The 19,087-nt window shown below is 43.0% G+C and overlaps 2 protein-coding genes across 2 annotated transcripts; both read right to left on the bottom strand.

The window, feature by feature from the left end:
- Positions 1-789: 789 nt before the first annotated feature.
- Positions 790-13,269, bottom strand: akirin1 (akirin 1). Its single transcript, XM_070835010.1, has 5 exons — positions 12,906-13,269; positions 4,640-4,786; positions 3,172-3,300; positions 1,459-1,530; positions 790-1,323 (listed from the first exon to the last, which is right to left on the bottom strand). The coding sequence occupies exons 1-5, from the start codon at positions 13,108-13,110 to the stop codon at positions 1,313-1,315; spliced, it is 564 nt and encodes a 187-aa protein (XP_070691111.1). The 5' UTR covers positions 13,111-13,269; the 3' UTR covers positions 790-1,312.
- Positions 13,270-14,070: 801 nt separating this feature from the next.
- cnr2 (cannabinoid receptor 2) lies at positions 14,071-17,274 on the bottom strand. Its single transcript, XM_070835763.1, has 2 exons — positions 17,190-17,274; positions 14,071-16,741 (listed from the first exon to the last, which is right to left on the bottom strand). Exons 1-2 carry the CDS (start codon positions 17,257-17,259, stop codon positions 15,651-15,653), a joined length of 1,161 nt encoding a protein of 386 aa, XP_070691864.1. The 5' UTR covers positions 17,260-17,274; the 3' UTR covers positions 14,071-15,650.
- Positions 17,275-19,087: the final 1,813 nt, after the last annotated feature.

Consider the following 19,087-nt stretch of genomic DNA (forward strand, 5'->3'; position numbering starts at 1 on the left):
CCCTCAGATTGTCAGAGGATCATGTCTTCCCATAAGTGGATTACCACACGGCCCAGAGGGAGGGGGCCCTAAGCCAGAGCCTCTGTGAATCTGCTGTTAACTTTGCATTTTTCTGTGGCAAATTCAAAGGGCGCAGTCTTTCATGTCAATAACAGAGCCCCAGAAGTCCCACCGGAGGACAGAGGCTATTAGACATCAAGGCCCAGAAGCCCGTCGTCTCGTGATCCGCCTGTGCCTTCCTCATTTCTTAAACAGTCACATCTTAAAATTTAAATGATCATTTCATTCAATCATTTAAAGTCAGGCTATACTGCACATTAATGATGGCTCTACAGATAACATAGCAATGAACCTGGGACAGAATTTCTTTGAGAAGACTGTTTTTTTCAATTCTCTTCTTGATTTTTGTGATAAAAATGTCACAGTACCCATTGAGTTCCTCCAGAGCCAAAACATGATTACTACTTATATGTTGTTTAATAAAAAAAATAAAAGACCCAAAAAAGTTGATGCTCCTCTCACTTTGCTGCTACTGTTTAGAGCCAAGAACGAACGATCAATCTGGCCCCTTAAACCAACAGATGAGAAATATGTTCAGGGGAATGGGATTTTAAACCTCCGCAATTTCAAAGCATCTGTGCAAACTTAATCTGCCGAGGAGATGGAGCGATACGGTGGGAAGCTCCACAACTGTTACCGCACACTGACCCCCTGGTGAGATTGTTTTGTCTGCTAACCGCGTTGCTAAAAACGCATCCTCGCTTGAAGAAAAACATCCCAGACATCAGATTTTAAATCACAGAACTTTTATTTTTTTCAAAAGGGAGAAAAATCCACATTCTCAGGTAAAGAGTTGTGAGGGAGGGAGGATGGAGGGGAGGCAAGAAAAGTGGGACAATGTGAGAAGCAGGAGCCATTAGATACAGCTGCTGGAAGGTTATACAGAAGATCACATGAGCCAATAAGCTTTTTCTACAGCGCCGGCAAGAGATTTGACACAGATCTGCTTCAGTCAGGATTTTTTCAGAAAGAGTATATCAACAAGAAAAAGGGCAAAAAAAAAAAAAGAAAAAAGGTGAGCGGGCTTCATACATAGTTTTATCTTTCAGATTCTTCTAACTTTTGGCCAGCAGCAATAGTTTCGAAGTAAGAGATCAACTTTTCGATTAAAAACAGAATAAACCATGGCACCCAAACAGTTTGAGATGGAGGTGGGGGGGGGGGTTGGTAAATAAAATGAAAATCAAGTGGAAGGAGGCCGTAGAGGAGCAGCCATCTTGTGAGAGGAAGCTGGGATCTCATCGATGTGAGTTCAGGAGACATCTGAAACACAAAATGATCGATACTGTAGATGAGGGCTGCAGTCAGACACGGTGACCATCGGATCATTGTGTTTTTAAAATGAAAGCGCTGATTAAACGAGGAAATGTGAAATCTGTCTCGCTGGAGGTTACTTACAACTAGCAGGCCGGGCTCCGTATCTTCGCATGATCTGGTCTTGTGTGAATTTCACAAAAGATTCATATTGTTCTGGAAAGAGAAGCAGATGAGGTGGTGAAGATTCAAACAGCAGACGGGGCAGAGGACTGACACTGCATCCGCCACAAGTCGTCTGCTTTCCGTGTGAAAAACAGAACCAACGGAGCTAATCAGCATTACCTGTCACCCAGCAGCCGTTCTCAAGCTGCCGGGCTGATAAATCCTTATTTTGTCCTCTTTAGCTTACTCCCAAACTCCCCCAGCTGTGACTGGGCAGGCTTATTATTCCACAAAAGCTCAGTTTTTGGGTAAGAAAAAAAAAAACAGCTTAGAGGAAAAGGAGGGCCAAAACAAAGAGGAAACTATGCATATTTTAATTTAACCGACTTAATGTGGACATATTCTGAATACAGCTTTTGCTTCAGGTGCTTGACAAAGTTCTACCGTCTTTGTTGCACCTGTTCCTGTCGAGTCACTGTTAAACTCTGAGGTAACCATTGACTGCAGACGTTACCAGTTATGATATGAAAAGATACGCATAAGGGAGGGGGGCAGGATGATTCTAGTTCATTACTGTTGCGGTAGGTTTTTGTTTTTGTATGTAGTGTTTCACCCTGTCTCCCCTGTTTATCCCAGAGCACCGCCTGAGGACTGGAGGTGTGTCTCCCCAGACTGCGGCATGCCCACAACCGGTTCTCCCTCCCTCCACCTGATGTCATTGGATGATCGACCGTCCAGTGAGGGAGCTCCCAAACACCGCGGGCTCCTTTAAAAGAGACCTGAGCCAGCAGACGCGGCAGCTGTTGTTCTCGGGTGGATGTAGTTTTTGGTGTTGTTGGTCACTCCGTTATGTAAAGCAGCTTGCCTCAAGTAACTGTGATTCTGTTACCAGCTCGACTGTCAGGTTGTAAGAGGAATGGGCTTAGGACAGCTACCTTTTGTGTACTGTGCAACCGGTAGCCTTGTGATACGCTGTGTAGCATCAAGGGTGCTACTCCCCTGTGTTTTGGTATTATAGAGTAGGAAGTCTTCCTTTTTTGTTTGAGTAGTGACTGTAATTAGCTTAGATTAGTAAACTCAGGTTGAGTTCTCTTTTGGTTCTGATTTGTTTTTTCTTTGGAGTAGCAGCTAACCGCCCTCCATTTCCTCCTGACTTTCTTTGTTTGTTTATTCGGCACAATTTATCCTCGCCGTTTGTAATAAAAACAACTGTGAACCGACCTTTTGTTCCAGCTGGTCATTTATGTTTGCGCCCCCTTTCCCCCTAGCGAGTCGGGGCACTTAACCCTTTATCGGGCAAGGGACCACATTTGGTAACTTAAGTGGGAGTTCAAAATGCCGCCCCTCGCCTCATCATGAGGCAGTAGGACTACGAGATTTCCCCAAGCCAATCAGCGACAATCAGGCTACATGACAGACCGGCAAGAAACCATATGGTAACTTCATTGACCCTGATTCTCACCATAACATTACTTTTTTTTTTTTTGAAAGACTCACAAAAGTAAACAAGTGTTGTAATGACCACCAATAATGGTCTAGGGTTCAAATTTTGAATTTCTAAGTATTTCAATGAGTGCCCTATAAAGGGGTTAAGGTTCCTCACTGGCAGAATCTGAGAACATGTTGTCCAGATCGCTGATATTAAAGTGGTTTTACAGTTGGTATGTATTTTCACAGAGGAATGAGTATTACCTGCGAGTTTTGTGTTAAGGATCTGTTCGTACTCCTCCCGGATCTTCTCCTCGTGGTCTTTAAGCAGCCGCTCACACAGGTAGCTCACCTGCTTCAGTGTAAACGAGGGCTGGTCCTTCCTTGAGGCACCTGAGAAACACAAAATCGGACCAGCTATGAAAGGCTGAAACGCTCATGCGCGTGGTGCAGCGATAAGTCACACGGACAGAAATGTCCTCTCTCCAGAAATAGGTGCTCGGCCAGGTGCAAATTTACAGCCTTGCTTTCTGTCGTCCCTCACCTCTGCCAGCCAGCAGGGTCATGCAGCACTAATGTGAGCCCTTTCTCCGAGTCTCCCCTGTGTCCCTGTCGCAGTGCAACTGGAGCCAGATGAATCTTTGAGGTCTGCTTCGAGCCGTTTAGACTAAAATGTTTGTAAATCACAGGCGACGACGGCAGAGTATGAAGGTTTAATGGCAGTCTCACAGACAGAGAGAGGCCGGGTCAGTAACAGTGCAGTCACTGTGATCTATGAGACGACCCCACAGACTGAGAGGGAAAAACACCGGAGCCCGAGGGCCTGGGGCTTGGATTACATCTCACACTCTAACGGCCAAATTGTGCTAAATGCATCAAACTGCACCACTATTGCTGCAGCACAACAGTGTTTCCAGAGGAACGGGAGGCAAAAGCACCACGTTTACCAGTATGAACGGTCAGTTATGTCGCATTTTGTCTTTGACGGGCTAAAACCACATTTGAGGTGCCAGTGTGGAAACTAATTAATTGGCCTTTGTGTGTTTTTCGGCATATAATTCCATCGTTAATCATTTTTTCAAATGACTTTAAATTATGCCACGACACTTACACACTACATAAACATTTGACTTTTCGATATGATTGAGCACCAAAGGGCAGCTTATTTGTAGCTCCATCTGAAACACATCCATTACAGGTAACAGTATTCTCAGAAAATTATAATAAAAGTACACTTTTCAGGACTCACTTCAGGGAGTTGGACTGAACTCCCAGGAGAGAGACCCCTCTCTGACAGGAGTGGGTTGGATTCTGAGTTGGTCATTCGGGTCCAGCCAAGGGCCTTTTGGCAGGCCTGGCTGAATGAGCGAGCGCATCATTCGTAACTGATGTTGGGTGCCTGCACAGAACTACACATGGCTCATAATGTGACTCGTTGTTTTTTTTTTTTTTTTTTTTTTTTTTTTTTGTGATGGTTTTGGTGTCCGAGTTCTCTGTCACTTCTATGTTGTAGGCTAACGGAACAAAACAAAGCAGACATGTTATTTGATCACCTGTGTAGCAAAGGGTTTTACCTGCAGAAGTAGAAAACCCTCAAACAAAAACCACACTGATCCAAACAGCGACTAAAATGCTGTGGCACGCTGCTGAAGAAAGGGAGTGTGTCATGCTGTACCTATTAGCCTTTAGTGTGAATGTGTGTGTGTGTGGAGCCAGCAGTAAATTCTCCTACCTGGTGGGGAGCTGGGGGCGTTGAGGGAGGAACTGGGGCTGGGGGCGTCACTGGAGCTACAGGCCTCAGTCTGGTTGAAGGCCCCTTCCAGCTGCCGCCGCCTCTGGATCCGGCTGTACTCCTGACGGAGGTTCTGGAAGATCTGCTCTGTAGGGAGCACAGATAAACAAGGACACAGACGGTTATAACCAGGACGGAGAACGCTTGGAAAAAAAGGGGATTCTCATTGTCACACATTGGGGCGGGAGGTGAAGAGATACCTCCCACCAGGGGTGCTTTCTAGAGCACACAAAATGACAGGCTGTGGTATTTTAATGCGCTCATTATTCTGATCATCAGGGCATTATTGATCTATCCAGTCGTACTTTCCCCAAAATGCTACTTTATGCTCAATGAGATGCATTTAGATTCATTTAGTCTTTGATGTGTGTTCTTGCATTGCTACGCCCTCCACATCACATTCATACGATGCTAAAAGAAGCCCGGCATGAACAGTGACTATCAGAGGAAGGCAAAATCATCCAGCGTTGTAAAGAAAAACCTCAGCTATGCTCACTTCCTCAGTGGCACCTCTCACCTGACTTGGGTTCATCGGCTAAAACATTACTCACACAACAGCTGTGACAAAACGCACACGCAGCTGCTTCAGCTTCGCTTTTTTGACCCTGTGACAGTATCGCTTTCACCTCTCTTGCAAAGTTTTTCACGACGTCTGCATCATGCCAGGCCACAGCTGGTGAAAAAGCTTACGTTAAGGCTGTACCATAAATTTATGTTCTTTACTCGGCTGTTACAAAGTAAAAGCCTCTCGTTCTTCTGAGGCCTGTTGGGTGGTTGAACAGATCCTCGGCTTTTTGTACATGCACAAAGTAGACTCATCTGTGTGATAATAGACTGCAATGCAGACTATGTAAAACGGGAATTACTTGTCTCACTGTGATCCAAGCTACCAGCGCTTCTGGCCTCACTGAAAGGCATTACGCACAGCTACGCACTGCAGCCGTTCATATACTTAAGAGGATTATCCACAGTTACATGTTGGATGTACAGAAAAGCTTTGTTTTAATGTTCCTGAAACTCGAGTTCTATGTAGAAAACAATAACTTGATAGGCTGTCGTTTTTCCTGTTTGTCTTTTAAAAAATGCCTTCATTGTCTGGATTCATCTTGGTGTCACAATCATTTAATCTACTTAAGATGTAAATGATGGCAGAAATAAGACACCACATCGCACCAAAAAGCCCCAAAATGACTTGTTACTGTAGGTCATACTGATGTGGGGGCAGTCAGAAATCCCACTGCCACTCACCTGTTTTGGTTGTAAACCTGGCATATTGCCCGTAATAAACTAAATATAAGTTTGACTTTTGCTGGATCAACACCACCTTCTCATCAGCTTTTCCCGTTGGGGCTTTCAAGGACGCAACAACATCCAAGCCATGCATGTGGACTCGTGTGTGCCGTTCAGTTTACATTACAGTGTAGTAGGCCAACATTAAGCTTAGAGCCGACAGTGTGAATGTCACGAAAAGTGTCACAGTTTTCCATTAACTTACACACACACACACACACACACACAACAAAGAAGAAAAAAAAAGGTTTGGATTAAAATGGTAACCTGCTAACAAATGCATTTCCAACACAAACATTTGAGACGATATTAAAATGAATGGAAACAAGGGCTACCTAGGAGGTAGGAAATCAGTTTGAAAAAAATATAGTATATAGTCATCAATAATCAATTAATAATTTAAAGGGAAATGACAAACATTTTAAATGTGAGACTTCGCTAGTTTTCTTAGATTTGATATTTTTGGGTTTTGGATTTTTGATCGCACAAAACATGAAATTAACGGTGTCCCCTTGTACTCTAGGATATTGTAAATGGCATTCCTCACTGTTCTGATGTTTTACAAATGAAATGGCTCATCAAGGAAATAATGGGCACACTAATCAATAATGAAAATAATCATTCATTTATACTTAACTTATAGATAAGCACGTAAACCCACATGTAAAAAGGTAATACATGTACGGTAGGTGCACAAATATAAAACTATGGTGAGTAAAGAAAATGTGGCCCTGCCTCGTTTGATCAAACGCATAAATGTGGGGCTTTTTTAAACTGTGATATCTCAGACTTTTTAACTCTATTCTCAGAAATTACACATCTACATCTGCTCGTGTGGTACCTCGGCGGGCTCTCTGTGTGTTATCAACAGTTCTGCCTGAATTGTCAGAATAACTGTCTGAATAATTTCCAGTGACAAACACGCTGTCTTTAATTAGAGACTGTATTTAAAAGGAGTACAGAGGATTAACAGAGCGCTTCATCACGTGGTGCAACTACAGCTACCTGAAGTTCAGTATCGGCAGAGCCAATAAGTTTGTGGCAAGTTCACTGAGAGACAATTCCTTGCATACGTTCATATGGAGGACCAATAAAGTGGATTCTGCAGCCTTGATAGTAATAATAATAATTGATAATCCTTCAAATATGGATGTTGCAGCAAAGAAGCCACACACTCTAAAACGTGGATGTTTCACACACATCTTCAATCTTCGGCAGCACAGAAGACCTCTACAGTCAACACAGTCTGAAGTTGGACACCAAGATTACTGTCACCAATTCAGTGTCCGACCTAATGTGAGATATGGTCACTATCTCCCCTTCTGTGCGCTGACCTACAGCCAGAAAAGTGTATTGCAGAAGGTTATGTCGTCACAATGAAGTTGACCTTTGAGCGTTTGGATTTAAAATGCCATCACTTCATCATTTTATCCTATTAGACAATAGTGTGAAACTTGTCACAATCAATTTTGCCATTAATTAGAATGTGAATTCCTGAGTTATGGCCAAAAATGTGTTTGTGAGGACACGGAGAGCTTTGACTACCAAACTGTAATCAGTTCATCCATTAGTCCCAGTGGACGTTTGTGCCAAATTTAAAGAGATTCTGTCAAGGCGTTCCTAATCTAATACATTATAAGAATGGGACGTCCGTATATATGGACAACCCAAAGACAAAAAGAAAAAAAAGCCCAGCAACAGGTGTCACCAATGCAGAGGCATTAGGAAAACAATAGCAGAACACCACTGCTTCAACCAGAGATAATAACCAAATGTAGAAGAGGGGCGTTATCTAACTCAATACAGAGGGTAAAGTCTGTGTGCGTGTGTTGCACATCTATCTGGGGAACCGTGCCTCATTTATCTTGGGTGGGGAGGGAGCTAGAGGCCACTAGCTGCTCATCGGTGAGCAGAAATGTCAGAAATACAGGACCCTAATCCGACAAGCTCTGCTCGTTTATCTGCACCTCTGCTTTTCACTCTTAATAAAGCAATGTCACTGCAGACACGACTACGTCATTATTGGCTATTGGCTTTTTCTTGCTCCAAACTAACATTATTTAAGTCTTTAAAAACCCACTTATCGGTCAAATCCCTGCATGAAATATCTTAATGTTTTTGTTTTTGAATATAGGTCTCTCAAAGCCAACAATATAAAGATGTGACCTTAGGCTCTGGGAAAAAAAGGGGAATAGATAGTTTTTCCAAGTTGGGAGACACCTCAATCAGTCAATCAGGTGACTCCGTCCATCAGCGGGAGCCAACTACAGCACAGTGATCGGATTATGGAGGTCACTCCGCTGTTCCCAGAGCTTTGCTTAGCTTTTGTATTGTCACAAGAGGCATCACTTGGTTTTGTTTTTGTTGGCCAGGTTTTGTATTATGTCTTAAACTGAGTATTTTTGGACTACTGCTCTTTTACCCATCACCTTTCCATGGGGTCATTTCATATAAACTATTTCGCCCATTTATAAAAAATGTACTGTATCATGATACAGAATACAATCTTCTACAGTCTTTATTGACATTGTACAATACAATTATTAGATCCCGTATCACTACCTGAATATGTATCAGCAGCTATAATACAGCTCTGATCGAGTACATCTAACAAAAACCAGCTGAAACTGATCATTTTTAAAAACATCCCACAGTACTGTAGTCCTTTAGCTTGTTAGTTTTCCCCCACTGATTAAGCACAATTACAGAGTGTCAGATAGTAAGGGGAATTTTGTGTGCAGAAGACAAAGGCAGCATGTCTCTTCACTTTCGTTTTGCGTCTGTTCCTTTGGTTCATTTTTTTATTGTAGGGTGGCGTAGCAGATCTTACCAGCTCTGCTTGCCAATTTCACTGTATGACAAAAAAGGAGCTCAATCTGTCCTTTTAACACAGACTATGAGCAAGAGAGCACAATATGCTGGCTCAAGACCTCGCTGTATTTGGTACCACTACAACTGCTTCGGTGTAATCCTGTCATTTTGAATTAATCTGTATGGAACTAAGGTTGTAGACTCGGGCTGCTTAACTGAATGTTTACAACAAGGAATCGAGTGGTCTGGTGTGACTGGGTCCAATTGGTTGAATGAGTATCTCCTGAATGAAAGAGGTGTAACTGCATTCATTAAAACTAAATGTAGTAAATTCAAATTTCTGACTCGACATTCACTCATTGTTGGCGGACGGTCTTACTACTCCTGGGTTCGTTTGACTGACGAGTGAAATCCCTCTCCTGCTGCCTGTCACTTCCAGCTCTGCCAACTACTCGTAGCTTAACTGTGGGCGTTGCTTGGCAACAATAACCCTGCCACAGGCAGGCCAAGCAATCAATCACAGGCTTCCGGGAGCCAGGGGAACACAGTGGAGAAAGCCTTGGCTAAAAGGCTTAGGCACCGGCCAAATAGTGAATACGAAAGGGAGATCGGCTGGATAGATTGGACATGGTGGTGGAGAGAAAACAAAGCTGACTCATTTCGTTTCACCCTCCACCGTTAAAAGGTTGTGGGGGGAGGTGGGTTTCGAATGTCCCAAATACCAGGAAGTAGCTTGTGATGTATTATGGGTCAGTTTGAGTTGCCCTTTTGCAGTAAAGAATTTAAAAGTGACCACCATTAGTTAGAAACTGGCAGAAATGGGAAATGGCAACCAAACAAATGACTGAAGAAGCTTGTTACTGTAGATTCAATTATTGCCAGACATATGAATTTGTCTAATCAAATCTGGTGGGACTTTTATAGTGTTAAGTGGTCCAGCAGCCAATGGTCATTGCCCTATGGACAAAAAAACCACAAAAGTCACATGACACCATCTGTCAGAGGTGAGTGTTAATTCGAAGTTCGTACTGACGAGCTGGACAAATACTAGATGATAGTGACGGGCCAACAAGTAGAGATTCTGCTGTAGTATTTCTACCAAGATAACAACAACTGTACTATATTTTTGCATAACTATGATGAAAAGCCTTGATTGATTAATTATGTGTGAACAGATTCTTTATCTTCCAGAAACTATAGCACAAATATCTCTATTGCAAGAGCTACATACAGTGAAGTACATAGACTTTTAATTTGAAAAAAGAAAAGCATTGATAACAAATCTGTACTCTGCACCGAGAGAGAAAAAGTTGGATAGATGCACCTTTAGCTATTGCTAAAGTTAAATTAGACGATTCTTGTACAACATTCATTGTTGCAGGCCAACTTTCACCAAGGATACTCCAATAGTCTTGAAGCCTTGCCCAGGCTTTAAGCCTGAACTATGACCTGAACACTTCAGCCCAAGCTGTAAATCTGACAGAAGTCAACCAGTCCAGCCTTATAAGCAACATCATGTCCAGGGAAAACACAAGTCTCATCTGTCATCTGGGGGAATTTTACCAAAGCACAGGCCCAGACTGGCAGCACAAGAATGTGGCAGAGGAGAACAGGGTGGGTGATCGTATCTGCACGATGAAATAATTAACTAAAGATACCACGGCAGTGTCAGATGCCCATGTCTCGCCTGCACACCCAGCCTTGCTTACCACAAGCAAACCCGACTAGCTGGAAATGTGTGGGTAGAGACGGGTGGGAGGGATGACAGCTGACCTTTCGCTAAATACAAAACTGCTTTCACTTGGCAAACCATAGCAGAGAGGCAGGCTTGCAGCACCAGTCCCAGGAGGGGCCTCTTTTTCTGGGTGAAGGTGAGTAGAATACCTACTGTCTGGACCTCATGTCCGCAGCAGACAAATCTACATTAACTTACCCTTGTGTGTTGCAGCTGTTTTGGTGTAATTCAGCGAGGCAGACGGAAAGAAGTAATGGGGCACATTGGATCCTTAACGTAAGGTTAAGGCTAGACGAGCAACATCAGACAAGAAGACCTGGAAAAAAACTCTTCCTAATGATTCATTTTGTGTATGAACATAGAGATAGCTGCCCTAGGAAATCCATTCTGTAAGGGAAACATAATAGGGATATCAGATTGTATAAACTGTGTGAGCAATGACAAGAAAACGTGTCTTCACCTCCAGACATCTCCAAGGAACTGCTTTCACTATAAATCTTTGGCTAAGCAGGGTAAGACATACGCATTTCCCTAGTAGCAGTAATAAAAACATTTCACAGGAAGCCAGCTGTGATGACATGACCATCGACACATACATCTGTGTGTGCTTTCAGGAAACCCTTCCTGGATTTCTCCATCATCCCCTGTGCATGGGTCTTTTTTTGTGTGTAAATATAGGAACAACAGAGACCAAGAGCTGCTTCTTTGTCTTATTAAATGACACCGCAGGCACACTGTGAGAATTTGGGCTTGTTAGGGCTTGTTTTTATGGAAATAATCCCAACTAAAGGCTCATATTTCACTTTCATTTTTCAGGAAACAAGTTATTCACCTCCTCAGCAGGTAAATCATCCAACTGAAACCCAAGTCAAGAAGCAGCAATATGACCTGCTGGTTCATAATGACGATGATGCAACAACAGCATTAGTCCCAGCCTATGTTGATTATTGTATGGAAAGAAGTTGACAATATTTTACATCAAAAAAGGAAACTAAACCCTCCTTGGATTTAACTAGGTTGATGGAGGCGTGTGGCTTAAAGAGAGACTGACCACTCCTAAATCACAACACCTCTTCCTTGCCAATAAAAACTGGTTAGGAGGAATCCATCTGTGCATTTCTGATTTCCTCGCTGTTGCTGGAATTGTATACTTTGTGGCAAGATGGAGGGCGACACACTGCAAAGCAACAGGAGGACTGACAAGCACCATGAGTAACCCAGCTCTTTATTATATGACGCGTTACAAGCAATGGCTCTCTAGTCACTGGAGCACACATAATGGCATTTAACAGCATGACTTAGCATAGGTAGTACTGCTGTCTATCGTGCAATCCTCTCAACACTGCACATCAGTGAAGTGATCAAATAAATTCAAGGACGTCCAGCAATTTTTTAATTAGAATTCAAAAAGCACAAGGATTAGGCCTCAGTGCTATCATGCTGCCCGATCTCAGTGACTGGCACACACAATAAGCCTCACTGGATTACAGTGGAGACATCTAGGTAATTATCTCCCGTCTACTTGTGTGCCCCACACCCGTCCATCGCTCACAGCGGAGCTTTCCAAGTCAATGGGAGAATAGGGTACGGGCATAAAGGAAATGAACAATGCCTTCAAGGCCTGAAGAGGAGAAGAAATGGTGGTGGTGCATAATGGTAACTCCCACCTCCATGCAAGACAATTGTGGCACTAAAGCCAAGGAACATTAACCAGGCAGCTCCTAATTAGCAGGCTGCGATGATGTGCCTGCTGCTGTGATGCCATTTGTCTTCTCTGGGGTGCCAACAGGCTAGATTGTCACCCAGGTGTTAGGGTATAAGCAGGATCTTTTGTTTGATCCCATCTATTTTCAAGTTGATGTTTAAATCAATATATTTACAGATTTAAAAGCTGTGACATTCCATAGCATAGCTGCACTTTGCACAGGTAAAGCTGAGAAAAGCAGTAATATAGCTGAGCTCGATCACTCCTGTACTAGACCTAATATTTGATTTAACCATGCAAAAGTACTTTGACCATGTAAAAATTTTTCATGAGTAAATTCATAGTCTATTTGAGCTAACTCGGCTAACTATGCAACAATACAATGAGATAGCAAGATGCCACCCATGAATACCTATAGAGGCACTTCGACTTTTCTGCGTCTATCGGTTTATTCCGATTAGCTGGTAAAGTAATCTGTGTCGGCAACTTGGCGACGTCGCTCCCCTTTCCTGACGTTAGCTTAGCTAGGCTAACATTTAGCCTCCAACCCCCATTCTGATTCTCTCAACTAGCTAGCTATCCATTCCACTCCACCCAAACCCCCTCCCCCATGACACCCACCCTCAAACGCAGGAAAACCCGTCAAATCTGGTTTCATTTCATACCTGGGGTGAGCCTGTGTTCGCCTCCTATGGCCGGAGGAGACATCGAATGCGTTGGGCTGTCGACTGGGGGACGGAGGTTGCATCTTTGCGGGGACGGAGTGCTGGGAGTCCCCGGCAGTGGATTGCACCTTCTCCGCTTGGGAGACTGGGGACTGAGGAGGGCCTCAAACTCCATCGACCGCTTTAACGTAGCTCCACAAGCCATGTTAGCTAAACAAAAACGGAAAAGACGAGTAGGAGGGAAACGACCCGCAAAAACTGGGGTTTAACTCTCGGTGTTAGCTCGGTTATCGCTCCTTGGGTTTCTTGAGCCTTTCTTCCTCTCCACAACAACGGATTTTCTTCTCTGAGTAGAGAGCCAACTGCCCACCCTGCCTGCTCAATTTTTAAAACGTCACAATGGCGGGCCATACCACCGGGAGACAGAGGGGGGATCGTAATTATTTACAGCGTATTATTATGCATTTCTCATTGATTTTAATTGTAGTTGTTATCAAGAGTTACTGTTTTGTCGTAGTTTTAAATAAGTACAAGGATAAACAGATTTTATTTCCTTTTTATCCCCGTCTTTACGCTACTATTTCCTGCCGTCCAACCCTATTTTTGTTGTTGATTCCTTTCCGTTGAACTCAAATTGAAGGTTCACGAGACGTCTGGTGGTGGTGGTCAGGTAAATCAAGTAGATTAAAAATGAACTCCATAGAGATGCTAGACTTTAATCTGCATCCGTACATGGATACTTTTATTATTTATTTGCCGCCTGCCAACAGCTAACAGGTTTCACATTCTTTGATGGTATGATTTTACAATGGGCAGTGTGCCTGCATGGCTGCACAGTGGTGATAATAACTTTCTCACAAGTCTCTTTTACAGGAAATATCTTGGCTTGTTAATACACAATAAATTACTGTAGGTAAACACAAACAAAACATAATCTTATGCACCCATTGCTGCTATCAAATCTTCCCTATGGGAAGAACTAAATATGCAGCCAGGGTACAGTTATGCACTGTTTATTGTACAGCTTGCAGCATCTAGAGTAGCTTATACAGCTGGTAAGCATTCAGCAGTATCAATTAAAGTAGCATCTCTTCATAAAAGACAGTAGTCATGGTCTTGATTTTCGACCATATTTAATATATTCTTCATCTATTGTGTTCTTTAGTTGTTTCTTGTTATTATGAAGAATAGAATCCACCTCTTGCCAACTTCATGGTCATTTTGGAGGATGTGGTTTAAGATGCTGTTGAACTGTATCGCATTACACTGAGAGGTGTTAATAATATTTACCTTCATTCATATAAACAGGATATACCAAATAATACAAATGCCACCTCACAGTATAACACATCTTACAAACCTCTCTAAACCAATTAAAAAACTGATCATTATAACCTTTATCAAGGTAGAATTTGTCACAGGGTTGTTTCACCCAATAATAGACTGGTAACTGAGCGTATGTAATCTATGATCATCCTTTACACTGTTGTGTTTTGTCAAAACTCCTTGACGTTCTTGCCCCTAAACACAATTGTGTATTTTCTGACTCATTTTCTGGCATGGCAGACTCCCAGTATGTCACGCCTGACACCAAGAAGACTGACACAGAGACGGAGACACATATAAATGACTGCAAACACCAGACTGCAGAACTTGTTTCCTCACAGTGAGCAAGGATGGCCGATGAATAAGGTTTCCCTATGAAATTTGAAACACATAAAGAGTCAAAATAGATCATGGTCAAGTTTTATTTTTAATCAGTTGATATCGTGATGGAAACACGTGTTCTGTCTGTTTTTCTAAGATCAACAAGCGCTGAAGGACTTTTGTGATTCTCTACTTTGTTACCTTGTGTGCGCCTGTGAGTTTAAGTGCATGTCAGTGTGTGCTTTACTGCAGCTGCCAGGTGCGACTATTACAAAGAGTGTTCTAGAGTCTGTGCTCGTTCTCTTCCTGGCATGCGCCCCATTTACCTCGGCACACTGCTTGGATTTATGCGGTGAACATTGTGTGAAATCCTCCCGTGCATGGGGCTTTTGTCGAGCCCTGGCATTCATGTGCAGATAGGATAGGCAACCCACAGGGTCCTGTGTTCCTGCGCACTCAGGGACAAATCCTCAAACGTAAACAAGCACACGAACAACAGATCCACCTTTCTACCGTGTGGTGAACCCAAAAGTTAAGTCAGCACTTCAGTTCACGTGACGCGGTGTGTCACAGGAGCGAGAGCGTTAAAGCACTGGCATGGGAGGTAGAGGGGTCAGAGGTTAGGGGTTGGAGGGCCACATCACATCATCTCGACCCAACACTAAATCTTTTGCCAGGCCTAAAACAATGCCCGGGCATCAGATGCTTTATTGAATCTTTTACTAATGTATAGTTCGTACAGTTATCACCAAATGCAATAAAGTTCCTTGTAATTTGTAATGGTGACACACTAATTGCCTAAGTGTCCTTTCAGTGTGTCTTATAACTATGCAAAACACTACATGTCAGACGTTTCCCATATTTATAGACGTTCCGATCAACTGTTACTAATAACAATATTTAGTTATTATTGTCTAATAGTCTTCACTACAGTGGCCTTTACCACAATAACCATGACCAAAAAAGGCAATTTTAAGTACTTGCCAGCGCATTGGATGAATGTGAATCCTGCTCATAGATGTAGATCTGATGACGTCTGCTTTTACACACATAAACACAGACACTTCTCTATCTGTGCAGCTACTCCTTCATTTCATCTCATTTTCTGATGTTCAGCTGCTGGTCGTTCACCACTTCTGAGACAGAGTTAAGCCGGATGGTTCTGGTCTTGGGCATCTCATCCTCAGAGAAGGCAGTACACTTGTTGTCCTCTGTGGAGGGTAATCCTGGGGTCAAATCCTCCGCAGATTTTTTACACCTGCCAGTCTCAAGCAGCCTTTGTAGCAATCGCAGTAGAGCAACTCTTAGTTCTCGACAGCGCAGTGCATACAGCAGTGGGTTGACTGCAGAGTTGACGAGGCAGAGGGTGCTGCAAAAGGCGAAGGCCCTCTGTTGGGTGTGGGTCAGGTACACAGAGACATCAGCTAACATGAAGGAGAGTGCAGGAAGCCAGCAGCCCACTAGTATGAGCAGGATCAGGCCAAAGGTACGTGCTAGTCGGATATCCATCCTCATGCGGGCATGGCCTGTCCCTGTTGCTCCCTGGAGGCTGGTCATGGAGGACTCATGGCGGTGGGCCTTCCACAGGATGAGAGCGTAAGCTCCCAAAATGAGAGCCAGAAGCACCAGTATGAAGCTGGTCCAGCAGGCTAGGTACCCTTGGTTGATGTAGGGAAACAGGCGTGAGCAGGGTGGAGTAAGCCCCGTGGGACACCTCCAGCCCATCAGAGGCAAGAAGGAGATGAACATGGTGGCACTCCAGAGGATCAGCAGGCTCAGCAGGGCTCGCCGGCGGGTCAGCAGCACCTTATAGCTGGAGGCCTGGTGGATGCAGAGGTAGCGGTCCAGAGCGGTCAGCAGTAAACTCCCCACTGAGCTACTGAAGGCCATGGTGACCCCACCTAACTTAAAGAGGTAGGCAGTGGGGCCATCACTGCGGCGAAAGAGGTGAAAGTCCAGGAAGCTGGTGGTGAAGAAGCAGCTGGCGAAGACATCAGCCAGAGCGAGGCTGCCAATGAACAGATACGAAGGCCGATGGCGCAGAGTGGCTGTGGCAGCGATCACCGCCAACACAAGAGCATTTTCCAGCAGTGTGACAGGTCCTGCCAGGAAACAGATGGAGCTGATGGCTGTCTTTTCGGCCATAATTAGGACCATGTAGCATTCCAGATTCTCACAAGACCTGTTAACTGTGAGGAAAACACAGGTATGTATCTGTCAGAGCAGATTTTTCAGCAAGTACAACTGCCATTATAAATGTAGCCCAAAGCAGTGATCCCCAACTCCCCAGGAGTTACATGGAAAAAGTATACTGTCACTCAACTAATTTGATTAATTAGAAATTATGACTAAATGAAGAACTATATGATGTACATCCACATATGGAGTCTGTCATGACACCTGAACTGTTTTGAGTTAGCTTAAAGTAATGGACTAATGGTTGAAATAGCATCCAGTTTAAAACCAGTTCAAATGAACACATTTGGAACACGACACGTGATGCGGATGAGCCGCTACTTGAGCTCATCTAACAGGACTGTGGCCCTAAAGTATAGTATTTACTGAAAACCCCATTATCTTCAACCATTTCAGATTCTAAAGAAACAAAGCAATATATATATATCTAAGGCTGCATACCTATTGGTGACGAGGTGTTCCCTTTGGCTTCTGCTGGTCCTAAAGATGTGGGAGCCTCCCATTCCTCCATTTCAACAGCTAAGATGTGGGCCAGTGTCAGACTACAATTAGAAAATAAAGTGAGCCATTTAAATCTGTTATTCTTTTTGTGTTAATACAAATAACAAACATACTCAAAGCAAAGGAACAGCAAAATCGTAACTGACAGAATTCAACAAAATGCTTATTAAGACGTACTAATAAGACATAATTTTAAAGCTAACTGTACTGGGGTTTTCAGTTTCTAGTAACTTCTATGCAGATATTTGTAATAAAATAATCTTTGTATGAAAACGTGTTAATCATGAAACTTACATTGTTAGAAAATAGCAATGTTGTAAAATTAAATAATTTATAAATAAAACACAGTGAGTGAACAACAACCGTAGAAAATGACAAGACGGAAGAAAAAATGAAATCCATATGGTTATTATGTAATCATTTGCTTGATGACAAACCTTCACCTTTTTTACATGAAGCGGATGAGACAGGCAACTTCCTGTGGAGAAGCAAATAAAGCAGAAAATGTGATCTCTCTTTGTCAATATTGAACTCAGTGCTTAAAAGGAACATTAACATTTGCGAACATTGGCGGAAAGTCATTTAGAGGTCACTGCAAACAGACAATGATCATTACAGTACCTGCTGGTGCTGATACCGAAGAGATAGTTGCAACAAGCCTGGGACATCACGGCTGAAAGCAAGCCATTAACAGCTCCTTACTCAAAGAACCAATTTTGTCTTAAAACCCAAAGAGCTTCATTTCTGTCTCCACCCCATGTTGAAACATTTAATAAAACCATAATCATAACAGCCTGCAGCCTGCAGCATGCTGCTGTTTTGTTTGTACCATGTTCAAGTGTGTCCAGTGAAACTCTGCAAGACGTCATCTGTCATTAAAGTGCTTCTTTTGATTCTTATGAACCAAGATAGTCCGGGGAATTAATGTTCATTCATATCATCACAGTCACTTTGGCAGTGATTTTACTGTGCATTCAGTTCCCTGCAGGGACTAAACATGCTGTTGGCCTATTACCATATTTAACAGGAAGAAGACCGCCCCCTTTTGGAATTAGAGAGGATTGTAATTTAACAAAACAGTAAATCCATGGGTGAAGGTCACCACACAGATGAACAATCTCCTGTAGTGCATCACCTGCATCACATCCATCTATAGATTAAACTAAGTGTGGGACGCTGATGAGAAAGGATTAGATTGAAATATATAATTCTGTGATAAACGGGAGTGGCCACCTGTAATTGCTTGCACAGAGTGGCTTAAACAAAGAGTAAAATTTATAACCCAAACACTAAGTAAATGTATGAAATGAATAAGAGTAAAAAAATCTGATTAAATGGAAACATTTGTCACAGCAGGTTGGAAACACTGAGTAAGTTACATTAAAAAAAACAAAATAAAATCAATAAACTGGACCAGTGAAAGTAGCAGGTTTACAGTATATGATGCAATGAGGAGACCAAGGGGCACTATGCCCTTCAGTCCAGGGAGCATTATTTTTGTTTTTCATCGCATATATGACACTACCTTATGAAAGGATAGAAAATATATATATTTGGGCAGACGTGGTGGAAGTAAATTACTTTTCCGAGAGCCCCTTATTGACTTCAGGGACAATATTTCCCATTTCTTCGTCTATGGGCCATATGGGTGCATGCACTGTGGATATTACACCACCTCAGGCTTCTCCCTTGTGGTGAAAAATCTTGATTGACGGGGTGCTGAGTTTTGACTCTTAAGAACCAGTCATTCAGATAAAAATGATTGCCTCTTCAGGAAAGCAGCAGCAGCAGCACATTCACATATAATAAAAATCACACAGGCATCCATTTTGGTCCCA

This window comes from Pempheris klunzingeri, chromosome 8 (assembly GCF_042242105.1).
Source record: "Pempheris klunzingeri isolate RE-2024b chromosome 8, fPemKlu1.hap1, whole genome shotgun sequence".
Lineage (NCBI taxonomy): Eukaryota > Metazoa > Chordata > Actinopteri > Acropomatiformes > Pempheridae > Pempheris > Pempheris klunzingeri.